Source organism: Falco peregrinus, chromosome 1 (genome assembly GCF_023634155.1).
Source record: "Falco peregrinus isolate bFalPer1 chromosome 1, bFalPer1.pri, whole genome shotgun sequence".
In the NCBI taxonomy this organism is placed as follows: domain Eukaryota; kingdom Metazoa; phylum Chordata; class Aves; order Falconiformes; family Falconidae; genus Falco; species Falco peregrinus.
This window is the reverse complement of record NC_073721.1, coordinates 88,022,863-88,036,105: the sequence shown is the minus strand read 5'-3', so window position 1 is coordinate 88,036,105 and position 13,243 is coordinate 88,022,863. Positions and strand designations below refer to the sequence as shown.

At 36.2% G+C, this 13,243-nt stretch overlaps 1 protein-coding gene across 2 annotated transcripts in view; it reads left to right on the top strand.

Annotated features, from left to right (window-relative positions):
- The window catches only part of PPP4R3A (protein phosphatase 4 regulatory subunit 3A), a 43,077-nt gene that overhangs the window by 12,008 nt on the left and 17,826 nt on the right, over positions 1 to 13,243 (top strand). Inside the window, exons 2-4 of one of the 2 annotated variants that reach the window (XM_055802399.1) lie at positions 4,222 to 4,286; positions 5,763 to 5,861; positions 8,258 to 8,875. In XM_055802399.1, coding sequence (XP_055658374.1) covers positions 8,333 to 8,875 — 543 coding nt within the window. In that variant the 5' untranslated portion in view covers positions 4,222 to 4,286; positions 5,763 to 5,861; positions 8,258 to 8,332. The remainder of the gene's footprint in view (positions 1 to 4,221; positions 4,287 to 5,762; positions 5,862 to 8,257; positions 8,876 to 13,243) is intronic. The other variant, XM_005241915.4, reaches the window with a different exon arrangement.

The following is a 13,243-nucleotide window of genomic DNA, read 5'->3' as shown; positions in this document are numbered from 1 at the left end:
TATGCCTGAAACGAAGACTGGAGTTGCTTCCACCTATTGTGTCTTGCCTCTGCACCAGAATCTTCAGTGTCTCATGTTCTTAGCTTTTGCAGTCCCTTTTTCAGTTCCTCGCATGAATACAGGGCTTAAATTCATCCAGAGTACCATCTATTACCTATGTAGCTTGAAGGTGGCTATCCTAGAATGGTGAGACTTACTAATAACAAAATAATAAATAATAAAAAATCTTTGACAAGATCCCAAAAGGCACTAGCAGAATGTGCAGAGAAGATGAAATTCCTGCCCTTGCTGTCAGGACAAGCAAGCCAACAGTGAAACTATTTCAATAAAATTTCTGCTTATTGTAGCTATGACAGTAAGGAAAAACATGTCATTTGTGGGGTGAGGGGAAAAACAAGGGGAGTGATTGCTCTTGCTTTTGGAGTGGGTTGGTTTATCTGGTTTAGATGATCACATGTTGCTTTATCTTTATGCATGCTTTCCTGTGAAATCTGATTTTTCTGCTATTTCTGGGTATGGTCACTAGGCCAGTGAGCTGAGGTTCTGTTACAGAACTAATAAACTGATTTATTCCATGTGATTAATGGGAATGCAGCTATGAAATTGCTAACTGAAAAGTCACATACATTTGTTGAGCTTTCACAGAAGCTAATAGAATACATTCTGCTGAAAGACTGAGTGTGCCTTTGATATGTTATTCCAATTTTTGGGAAACTTATTAGCCCATCCAGATATTCAGGTTCTAGGTGAACAAATGCACAAAACCAAATGCAGAATTCAAACTTTATATTACATTATTGCGGCAGGGGTTTTTAGCCTGAAGATTCTGCTGGAACCTACCACGATACTTATGTATAGTTAACTTAAACTACTGACACTACTCTGGCTTTTTGTTTCATAAGCAGAAGGCTTCTTATTAAACTGTATTTTTGTTTGTAAATATTTTGCTGGCAAGATGCTGAAAGGTGGCATGGCATGTCCAGAGAAGTGTCTGTAACTGTAAACAGTGTGAGGGCTTAGTTAAGGAAGACTGGCAGTCAGGCAGTCCAGGAGGGAGAGAACCAACGTTTCTGTGTTGAACTTCCAGTGGGGGCTAGGAAAGTCTCATAGGCCTAAACTGTTTGAGGGCGAGTAGGAAGAGATTAATTTGCTTTTTAAGACCAAAAGCAAGAATTTATGAAAGACCTATCTAATTTGGGGGATCACCGCTTCTTGAGAGTAGCCCACATTTCATAGGGATGCCAAGATACTATTTTGGAGCTAATAAGGAGACTAGTATTCTCCCTAGATGTGAACACCAGTGAGGGGGCACTGTCAAACAATAACAACTTTCTTAATTTTATCACATTGGGAAAAAATCTTAAATCAGCTTTACAGCAGAATAAAATCCTGAGTACCAGTTGCTCTGAAATTCTTCACTATGAAATCCCAGGGCTTGCTTTGGAGATTTTATGAATGCTGTACAACACACCTGCTAATAAATGAAACTAATTTAATGTCTTAATAAAAGTGACTTCTGGTGAGTGTTATGGTGAGACTGATAGTGTGTATTCAGGAACCTTTCTATTAAGGGAAGCGAGCCTTTTGGAAATAATTTCAAAAAGCAAGGAGAAATCATACAGTAGATACTAAACCCTGTCCATCTAAGTAGAAGTGCCACTGCTTCCTGTCTTAAACTATTGCAGTAGTATTTTTGAAGGTTAGCTGCCTAGGAATGAAGCCTCAAATAAAGCTGTAGTACACAGTAGTGCTGCGGAGTAGTAGTTCACACAGTGAAAACCTGTAACTAACCAGAGCTTGCTCCATGTGGACTTGATGTAGCCAACAATGAAACAAGCAGCAGAGAAATCCCTGACTATTCTCAAGAACATAGCTTCATGCTGTATCTTTGTAAGAGTAAGAGTGCAGAAAGTTAACTTCCATTGGTAGAAATGATAAATACCTCTCTATGGGAATGTTGAATACGTACGTCTTCTAAAAAGAGGCCATAGTCAGGATTTTTGCTTAAAATCAAGAATTCTTGATTATATCTGAGTAGTCACAATGAACAATAATATGAAAGAAGAGAAATTTATAGAAATGGCTATAGGGGACAGCAAATTTGGTATGGGCTAAGGTAGTGATGACACAGCATTATTGTCAACTTTTTTTTTTTTTTTTTTGCAAAGCAGCAAATTATTTTCAAACTTGGAATAAGATTGTGAACTCTACCTAGTCGTTTCCTGACTGTCATCCTATTTAAAAAAAGATCTTGCCAAGAGCTCTAATGCATCCTGAAAAATGTGAGAAGTTAGAATGCTAGGATTCTTGCAGAGCCCTCAGTATAAAAGCCTTCAATGATAAAACATTTGTCCATGTTTATGATTTAATTCACACAATGTGGCTATGATTTAATACTGCAGTTTCACATTTTAATTGAGTTTAATAACAACCTAGATCTAAAGAACAAATTTTACATGTTTGTTTTAGTCATCCCATCCAGTTTCTTGTCTAGAGACTTAACAGATATGTTTTTGATCAAACTGAGTCAGAACTGCTTTTATGCATCGTATAAGATTGAAGAGATTATGCTCCTAGGGGAGTAATATACAAGAGTCATCTCCTTAGCCCTCTAGCCAATAGCTACTATTACTAAGCATATTTATTTACACGCCTGTTTTCTCTTGGAATGGAGGAGACAGTCTTAAGAAATTTAAGAAATTTCAGTTGCCTTGTGGAGTTGCAAGAAGTAATGTTTGGCATTTGGAAGCCACAGATAGTCCTATTGCATAGTTGAGAGATCCAGAGTAGTTAGTGGATTCACATTACACTGAGGAGATTTCAGATCAAACAAGAAAGATTCCTTTAAATAAAACGAGCAGAAGCTAGACTTGTAGTCATGTGTTTTTACCTTTACATCCAGAATTTCCTTCAGTCACTTCTCCCTACATGCGTAAGTCTTGTACTGCTCTTTTGTTTGATGAGTATAGGCTTTGTGGGATTAAGAAAATGAAACTACATTAATATCTGCATTTAACAGTGATTTTAAACTTCAGCTGAACTGTGGATTATGCAACAGACTGAAGTGTTTTTCTCACTTTGCTTCATTTTCTGTTTTTAAAAGCCCTTTGAGGCAAGAAAGGATGTACAAATAATCTTGTAAAGATCCAGAGTAGCAACTGATAGGTTTCTGTTGAGGCACTGATAATAATCTATAATATGAAATCCTTGTGTGGCAAGATAACAGATAACTAATCATTTGAAATTGTTAGTGTTGGTAATTGGAAAATAGTTTTCTAATATTAATAAACAAAACTTCTAGATTATTGTTCTGCTGCTCAAATAATTTCTTCCAGCAGTTTTTTTGTTTTGCTTTCCAGAGAAGAAACAAACAAAAAACTCAGAATGTGTAGAGGTGAAAAAATACTGTGTGAACTTCCATATATGATAGTAGATGGCCTTTTTTAGCAAGAACAATTGCTATACTATGGCCAAATACACTTCTGTACATCTGTGACCATAGTTTTCAAAAGCAGCTTTACCTTTGTGTCTTCCCTTTTGTTTTTCTCTGCCTGCCTTCCTCCCTCCATCCCTCCTCTCCCCAGAGGAAAAAGACAGAACTGTCTTGGTCCAGTGCTGGACTGTATTCAGAGACTTAGAGCTTTTGTTTACTTAGCTTACTGAAGTTTATGTAAATAACACTGTCCTTATTTGTGTTCTTTTAGTCATTTTCTTATTGTTGGTCATGTTCTTTATAAAGAAGAAAATATGTTTTGATCTTCTTTTAGAAATGGCTTGCTTAGAAATTTAACTACTTCCACTTAAATGGAAATTAATTAGATAGGAATGTTGCAAGTACTTCAAGGGTCTATTTAAGATTTAGTATTAGGTTGATTTTTTTAAATTAAATAAACACTACTCAGTGGGAAGCTGGTGAGACAGTGGCCTTGAAAACTACAGCAGTATAAATACTAATTGCAAAGATTAACATATTAGATTTTGAACCTCATGGCGTACAATGAATATTGCAGTAAGGTACATATTGTTTTTAAAGGTGGTAAAAAAAATAATTTTTTCTATTGGACCTTTCTGAATTTTTTAAACTGCTATTTTTCTTGCTCTGTAGGAGTCAGCAGTACTAGGTGCTGTCAATCTGTTATTACCAGAGTATTTGCACCATGACCTGTCTTGTAGAGAATAAACTATTAATTGTGACTTTCTTCTTCCTTTTGTATTTTGGAGGTGGTCTTCCTAAACCCCTTTCTTCTGTGTACCACCTCTTCCTCAACCCTTTGGAAAAGGAAAAGGTAAACTATTTGCCATTTGCAAGGTAAAGCCATTAGTGCCTCTGAAGCAGTATAGCTGCTCTGGTAATGGCAAATTGATTGTATTGTATTGCTTGACTGAATCCTAATGGAGCTAGCTGATCGTGCTATTTAGATTACAGTTTAGTTTAAGGAGTTTTCTAGTAAGTACATACTGAAATCTAAATGTAAGATTTCTCTTAATCCTCAGTGTTCATTTTAATATTTGAAATAAATTTAAGTCTAATTAATAAACTGTCTTAAACTTTATAGATGTCTGGCAACTGTGGTGCTTTTGCAAATATTTAAAATTAATTCCTTTAGGAATAATCACTATAAGCAAAATCTATACTTAATGAAGTAAAAATACTTTTATGTCATGATTGTCATTGAAATATAGATAGAAAAAATTTAATGTCTCTTGTCCTTAGTGAGTAAATGCGTGTTTTAGCACTTAACTGAAATAATGCAGTATCATGGGGCTATATATAATTAATGTGGCTGTATTTCGGCTAGCTTTTACAGGAGGACAAAAGACATTTCAAATAAAACTTGATTCAGTATATAAATAATGCATATTATATTGTCTTCTCTTTCCATGTTTTGGTGTTTTGTTTTTTTAATTCTAACAGTTATTTAGTAGACTGCAAATGACTGCATCAAATACCTTATCAGCGTGTGATACTGCTGTTTGCAGCATCAGCTTCCACTTCCATGTATTGGTTTTGCATGCAGTATGAGGGCTCTGATAAACTCTTGAAGTATTTAATAAGTTGGTGGAGCTTAAGTGTCTGGGTGGTAAACGTAGCTAAGCACGGTTTCAACTTCTAGAAATCTAGGGCAAAGCATTGTTTCAGAATTGTAGTTTGAAATGAGTAAATATGGTGTGCTGGTGTCAGTGTAATAAAGATCCATGCTCTTAGGCAATTAACTGTGCATATTTGAGTTTCAGTTCTTGTTTAAAGTTTGTAGGCATCTTGGGGCTGCTTTTTAAGCACATTCTGTGCATCATCACAGTGTCCTTTGGGGCCTATAAAAATTAAAAAAAGATATTACAACTTTAATCCTACAAAAGATATGCAGTTTCATGTGGTCCAGTTGAAACAGATTTTAAAAAAGAAACAAAACCTGTTGCTTTTGTTACCATATTTTATCAGAGGATGCACTGAGTTAGAAGTACATATTCCAGATGAACCTTTTTGGGATTTGCAATACCATGGTCCCATGAATTAAGAACTAGAATTTTCAGTATCTTTCTGGAACTTCCTTATTGTGATTTATGCAGAAATGGTTTTAATCCTAAGAATTTCAGAACATATGAAAATCTACAAAGTATGATGATTACAGTTGTATTGTAATACTGTCCTGTTATAGTTAGGTATCAAGCTGTTCTTATTTTAAACTTTTACTCTTTAAATACTATTCAGGTTTTTAAAATCTGAAATACAGTGCCTGAAAATATTTTTCCTCTCTTTAAAGGATACCTTGATTGTGTGGTCTGAAGCTGAAAATTATGATTTGGCACTTAGCTTTCAAGAAAAAGCAGGATGTGATGAAATATGGGAAAAAATATGTCAGGTAAGTTTGATAAATCTAAGATTGAAGCAACCTGAATAATTTTAGTATTTGTGTTCAAAATTTTTAGACTGTTCAAAGAGGTGAATCTGAACACAGTAGATGGAAAGTATGGAAAGATACTATCATCGTTGCTACCTCCCCCAAATTTTGCATTTTGAGTTTGAAAACTCTCCTTCCTCCAGAAATTTGATATGAACTTAAACTATGTTGAGGTATTTTTTTAGAGCGTTTTCAGGTCCTTTTGCTCAACATAACTTTTTAGCTCTGTTATCACCCAAGGAAGTTTTAGCTTAAAATGAGTGCTTAAAAAGTTTCATAAAAATTAGTTTTATAATTAACTTTTTCCAATTTTGCTAGAAGGGAAAAGGTTATCTGTCTGAAGTTTTATTGTAGAAAGAAGAATGTATGTGAGCTCTTGCTGAGTTTTATAATGTATTTTTCATGGCTTTAACCATATCTTATTCACATTTCTTTTTCTACATTTCTCATACTTCTCTTTCTCTTACCTCATTCTCCTTTCAGGTGAGGGACTTTCTCAACAGAACTTTTGTCCGTGTGAATGTGACAGCATGCTTCTGTTGAGTGTTAAGATTATGAAAGGTTGATCTAATAGTTGAAGCAGGAGATAGCTCTATCCCTGTATTATCACCTCAGGGCTATAGTTCTTACAGTTTAAAGAAATAAAACGATTTATTTATAGCATGTATATATTTTAATATGTGCTAATTAACTCATTATGTTTTACCATTATGACCGGATGACTATGTAGTCACTGAGTCAGTGTTGTTTCTGGGTAACATTTGATCAGGTACTAACTATTGGTCAATACCCAAAAGAGTTTAGTCAGTTAGTTGTTGTTGTTGTTAGTTCAGTTTGTCAGATCTTTGGGTTTTTTCTTCCATTCCAAGTTTTACATTTTTTCTTAATTTTTATGCTGTATTAGGTGGGATTTCTCTAAATCTGTTGAATTCTTTATGTGCACTCTTGAACAAACATCTGTCTCTGTCTTTTGGAGTTTGTTGTCACTCATTTCTAAAATAAAGCAAAAGACATCTGGTTTTATAGTTGCACGTGTATAGATCATTCCTTTTTTCAGGAATGAGGCTTTTCAACAGTTTACCACTTACGTGAATAAGTACAGAAACTTAGGTAAACCAGGAACCTTAGCAGTCAAGGGACCAAAAGCTGGGGACAGAAACAAAATGGGGGAAAGGGGAAACTGTGTTCTTGGGAAAGAGCCAGATAAGAAGCCCAGCTTCCTCAGCCTCATGTAAAGATCCAGTATTTTTGTAAGAAACCAGTGCCTTTACATCCTGTTTTGAGGCCATGCTATTGTATTTGTGTCTAGTGTATTTGAAAGATCTTAAGCTTCCTCAGTCATTAAAGCGTCTTCTAAAAGGAAAACTTTGATACCACTTATCCTGGAAGTGGCTGCAGTTGTATAAGCAGAACAGTATGTGGGTTTTAACAGCATTTTGTATTTTAATTTTAAGTATAGGCTTGCTGTTATCCATGAAGAATTATTTCTCCCAGATTTTTTTTGCTGATTTTCAGGATTAAAAAGAACAATACCTTCTACTGTTCCACACAGCAGTGCCTTTCTGGATTTCATAAATCAGGCTCTAAGCAGATACAATTAAGATGTCATTAAAGCTGAAACGCTGTGGTGCCCAAGCATCTGTCTCTGTTTTTTTCACTAATTTGTACTTCCTGCAGTTTCATCGTCATATCTCTAGAGAGATCTTGCAGGTCCTGTGCCTTGTTTTTCTAAAAGCTCCAGATTTCCACTACTCTTTTGTTAATGTTGGTTTGCGTTTTGTGTTCTTAAGAGGGGATTCTGTGCCTCTATTGAGTATTCAAAAAGTACGGGGTAACAGATTGTGACTTGCAGCTCTCCAGAACTGCAAACATAACAAGGCTGGCCTTTCTCTTCTGTGTGAGGTAGTGGAAGCTTTAAAAAGCACCAAGGGCAGTTAAACAGCCTATAGATAAATGTTTAAAGCTGTCACTGCAGTAATGTAATACTGATTTGCATTTGAAAATCTGCAGAAAATAAAGACTGAAAGCAAACTGCTTAGTTCAGTAGTCTCTTAAAAAGTTATCATCCACACTAATGATTATGAATGTCTTTTCTGAGGTACTCAAAATTTAGCTTTATTATTTCTCCTTTTTCTAGAAAACAAGTAGAATTAAATATCTAATGTAGAAATAATTTTGTAAAGCCCTCAGTTTGAAGAAATCTTTTAATTATCTCTTATTTTCCAAACCAGCTGTAAATGTCAACATTAATTTGCCCTTCGATTTTGGCCGTACAAGGAAGAAGTGTGTGACAGTTGTAATTATATTTTTTAAAAAGCATTCAAGTAGCAGTAAACTGAACATATCTTATTTTGTAGGTTCAAGGCAAAGACCCTTCTGTTGATATTACTCAGGACCTTGTCGATGAATCTGAAGAAGAACGTTTTGATGATATGTCATCACCAGGTCTGGAATTGCCATCTTGTGAATTAAGTCGACTAGAAGAAATTGCAGAACTTGTGGCGTCTTCATTGCCTTCACCATTACGTCGTGAAAAACTCGCACTAGCACTGGAAAATGAGGGCTATATTAAGAAGCTCTTAGAAATTTTTCATGTGTGTGAAGACTTGGAGAACATTGAAGGACTACACCACTTATATGAAATTATCAAGGGAATTTTCCTTTTGAACAGAACTGCACTTTTTGAAGTCATGTTTTCCGAGGAATGTATAATGGACATAATTGGATGCCTAGAATATGATCCGTCTTTATCACAGTCACGGAAGCACAGGGAATTTCTGACTAAAACAGCAAAATTTAAAGAGGTGATACCTATATCTGATCCAGAGCTGAAGCAAAAAATACATCAGACATACAGAGTACAATATATTCAAGATATGGTCCTACCCACTCCCTCAGTTTTTGAGGAAAATATGCTCTCAACACTTCATTCTTTCATCTTTTTTAATAAAGTGGAAATAGTTGGTATGTTACAGGTAAGTTTCATGTTTTCGCAGTCTCTTTTATTTGTGCTTGAGTAGAGAAAGTTGGATATTTTTTCCTGGAAAAATTGAGGTGCTTCGGTGGAACCTTCAGTTGTGTGATTCTGAAAGTAATTTTGAAGTGTGACATAAAAGGCAGGGATTTGAGTGCTGAGCTGTTAGATATATGTTCTCATATTTCCAATTTTGGACTAGATTCTTTGTAACTGATTCAAATGGAGCAAACACAGAACCCTGAATGAGGTTGTTTGGAATGAATAGTATTGTTTGCATTTTGAAGCGTTGAAGTTAGTTTTGGTTTTTTTCTGTATTTTGAACCATGACACACACCCACCCCACCCCACCCCCAAATTACTTCAACTAGATTTCACAAATACTATCTCATACCAGGATATAACTGTTTCTAATTTTGAAGTAATTTAAATTAGTTGTTTGGAGAGTACAGAACATAAGAGTGCCTTAGGTGCTTGAATATTTTCTTAGTTTGTCTTGTAAGTCGCCAAATAATACTGCTTGGAATTACCAGTTTTTCATGATCTATGTCTTACTGCAAATATAAATAGATTCTACGATGCTTTAGATACTTTACCAGCATGTCTTTAGTATTCTGCACCAACCCATGAACTTCCTGCATGGTGTAGAAGTAGATGGTACATCTCTGTAATGGGAGCTTCCTAAAGCTTGCAACTAACTCAGCAAAGTGTTACAGCACACATATTTTAGTTTGTAGAAGTTAACTATCATTATCTTAATTCTCCTAACATTTAATAAATGAATAGCCACTCTTTGTAGGGGCTATCTGATCTGGAGAAATAGACAAAAATGCTTGCTGCTGCTGATTACCTTAATCATATTTCTCTTCAACTGAATCTCAGAACGCACCCTGCTTATTTTCATGGAAAATACAGCAAAGGAGAGAGAATTCCTTCTGTCAGAACTAGGCCTCCCGACTTTTCATCCACCACACTCAGTTGATCAGAATACTATTGTTTATTAAAGCTCTTGGAGCTTTAATCTGTCATGTCCACACATGTAGTATTTGATAAGTGGCAGATGTGCAAGACATCACCCGGGGCTAGTAGCTGAGGCAGGTGCCTTTTGGTCTGACCATTACTTATTCGAGCAGCCACTGGAGGCCTGGTGGAACACGTGGGACATCTTCAGTAGTACTAGACCCCACCGTATGCCCAACTGAACCAAACTCCTCACGTCTGTATGTGTGTCCTTGGTAAACAAAGGCACAAATGCGTATCTGAAACAGTCAGAAGACCCTAATGGTTTTGGAGCGGCCAATTTGAGAAAGCTTACAAGCCTGACTCGGAGAGAGTGCTGAAGAAGATTCAGTTAAGGGGTCTCAACTTGAGTATCCAGTATGACTAGTGTCTCTAAAATATCTGGACCTCTTCACAAGGGTTGCTAAAAGCAGAGTCCTGAGGGTGATACATTTTGGTTTGAGGAAGAGAAGGGGCTTGGGAGTCTTGGGTTTCGGTGGCCGATTCTGAGAGGAGTCTTGAACTTTGAAAAGGAGGCTGGGCAAGGAAAAAGGGGACCTGTTCCTGCAGAACTATTAAGGGCATGTTTGCCAGTAATCCCCAGGTAACTTGATGGAAGACTAGTGGCTGATTAGTTTCCTTTTTTCTGTCTCTTACAATCTGTGTTACATTAATAGACAGAGGGTAAGCTGGGGTTAGAATATCAAGGTTTAGTGTGGTTGTGAAACTTGTTAGTTGCCATTTACAGTTGAAATAAAGGTTCAGATCTGATGTTGGTTGTGTGACTGCAAGTTTCTGAACCTTATTTTCACTTCTGTTGCTTTTGTCTGTGGTTGGGAATAAAGTATACTCCCTGTGTGTTGGAGCCAGAAGAATTAGCACTGCATCACTGTCAAAGTTAGGTAAATATTTCAAATTGTTCAAGTGCTTTCTACAGCTCTGAGGAGCCAAGAGCTGTAGTGCACAAGGAAGAAAATACATCCTGTGCTATATTACATTTCCTATTCCTTTCACAGTACAGCTCTGTAACATGGAGGGGGAACTCCCTGAATTTATAAACAAGAATCTGTTGGAAATTGACATTTATGATCAAGTCTTGGTTTTGACAGAATTAAAAAAAGCTATCACAAATTCTATGCCCATTGCATTTCTAAGAGATCAAAAGGCTTGACTTACTGATTTTTCAAGTTCTCACAGTGTAGCTCTCAACCAGGTTTTAGACCTACTTACCTGGCATTTATTTATTTATTCATTTCTTTATAGAGCAATATGTCAGGTTGTGCTTTTCTGTAATCTCTGCCGCCTAAAGTTCCATTTTTCCCTTTCCTTTTTCTACCCCCTCCTTTCCCACAGTCCATGTATAAAATATATGTTTCTGTTCCTTCTCATTTCTTTAAGCAGAATAAATAATGTTCTGAGAGCAAAATTAGAAGACTGCTTTTGTTGATTGCACTACTACAACTAATTCTTAAGGCCTTTCTTCCATTATGTATGGTTCAGCACCTTTTTCTGTAGCTGGTTGTGTTATGATACTTTCGTGGAGGTGGAGGTGTTATTTCATGAAGGATTTAAAGTTGTCTAATTGGAGTTCCTGGCATTCATTATTTTAGATGAGATGCTGGTGGTCACTAACTGTGTGTGTGTACATTAGAAGCTGTTTCTTTTATAAGTCATTATTAACTGCACGGTTTCTGGGTTGCTTCATGGTAGTTTATTGGTAGCCATGGATGAGTCTCAAGTTCGTAGTTGATGCATAATACAGGTTGTTAATGCTTCTGCTGTTGATTTTAGGTTTCCTCTCCTGGACCGTTGAGAGTGTGACAAATGAGTGATCTTTTTAGGAAATTTTACTTCTCAGATTAAAAGTAAACTCCCTAAGCAGCTGATACCCTGCGATATACTGCAACTGTTGTGTGTACAACTGAGATGTTTTATTTTTTTTTCTCTCTCACTGGCTGTGAAGGAGAAGAAAAACTTACTTCTACCATGAAAAAAGGATGAGCTCTAAGGAGCCCTTTTCATGTCCTGCTGTGTATCAACTACAGTGGCACTTGGCAATATCCTCATCTCAAATTAACTCAGCCATACATTAGTTACAGAAAAGTGACTAGAATTGGCTACAGATTGTGCCATTTTTATTTTTTTTTGATAGGCCAGGTGACTTTACTCAGAATTACCACTGTGTCTTACTTAAGGTATTTGGTGTCAAGATAGGACATCTAAGGTCGCTGACATTTAAGGTTGGTTTTTCAGCTACAGCTAGTGAGTTCTGTAAATAACAATAGGCTGATTCTTAAGAATTCTGGTTTTGTTAGGAGAGATTTTGGACGTCTTTAAAAAAAACAACATAAATTCTATAGTCATGGAAGATACCTGCTTCCATGATTTTGCTTTCTTCAGTAGGCAAGTAACTTCTGCCCATTCTGTGGTAAAACCAAAACCAGAAAATAGGTCACCTTTGGCATTTAGGGTTATGAACTGTATTCCTCGTTCTGTGTTCATTAAGGTTAGCTTTCCCATAATCTTTATAAAAATACTTACACTGATAGGCTTTTCCAAGAAATGGAGGTTAGCTTCTTTGTGTTTCATTGTCTTAAGATCTGTCACTTTAAGTAACTACGTCAAAATCTCACTAAACTAGATACTGTTGATCACGATGGATAATAAACCCATGATACTACAGAATTAACTGCTGTGGAAACCTACTCAGTTGTAGGTTTTATGATTCACTATATGTAAGATATGAGAGAGGTATATAACTTTTTTTTCCAATTTCAGCCCCTCTTAATATGCTCTTACTGCTTGGGGTCCAGCCTGTTCTAGTCTTGAGATGTCATAGCCACCAAGAAACCTTGCTGAAACACGGAGTTCACCAAGTGTTGAGTGTGGGGGTGGGACAGGTAAGTGGTGTTTCTTACTTTATATGACGCTCTTTTGCAATTTAAAAAATACATACTAATGTTCACACTGGAGGCCACCAGTTCTTTCCCTTTGTATTATTAACTAGTTCTTAAAAACAAAAACTTGCAAAACTGCGCCATAGAGTGAGCAAACACTGTTTCCTTCCGTTCTGTCCCCCCTTTCATTGGCGTATTCTTTTTACCAGCAAGATCCTGCGGTGTTTTTCCAGAATATGGAACATTGTTAGGATAAATTTTGTGCGGTTAGACTTCAGAGTCTTTTATTTTCAGGAAAGTACAGAGTAGAAGGGGAAGATTGGACATATGTTAAAATAATATATGTGCCTAGTAGAGCAATGATCACATGGCATTACTGTACTGGTAAATCAGCTTTTTAAAATACAGAAATCAAATTGCTGATAGTCCCCGTCTCCCTTTTCAATAACTAAAAAATCGTAGGCATTTAGGTG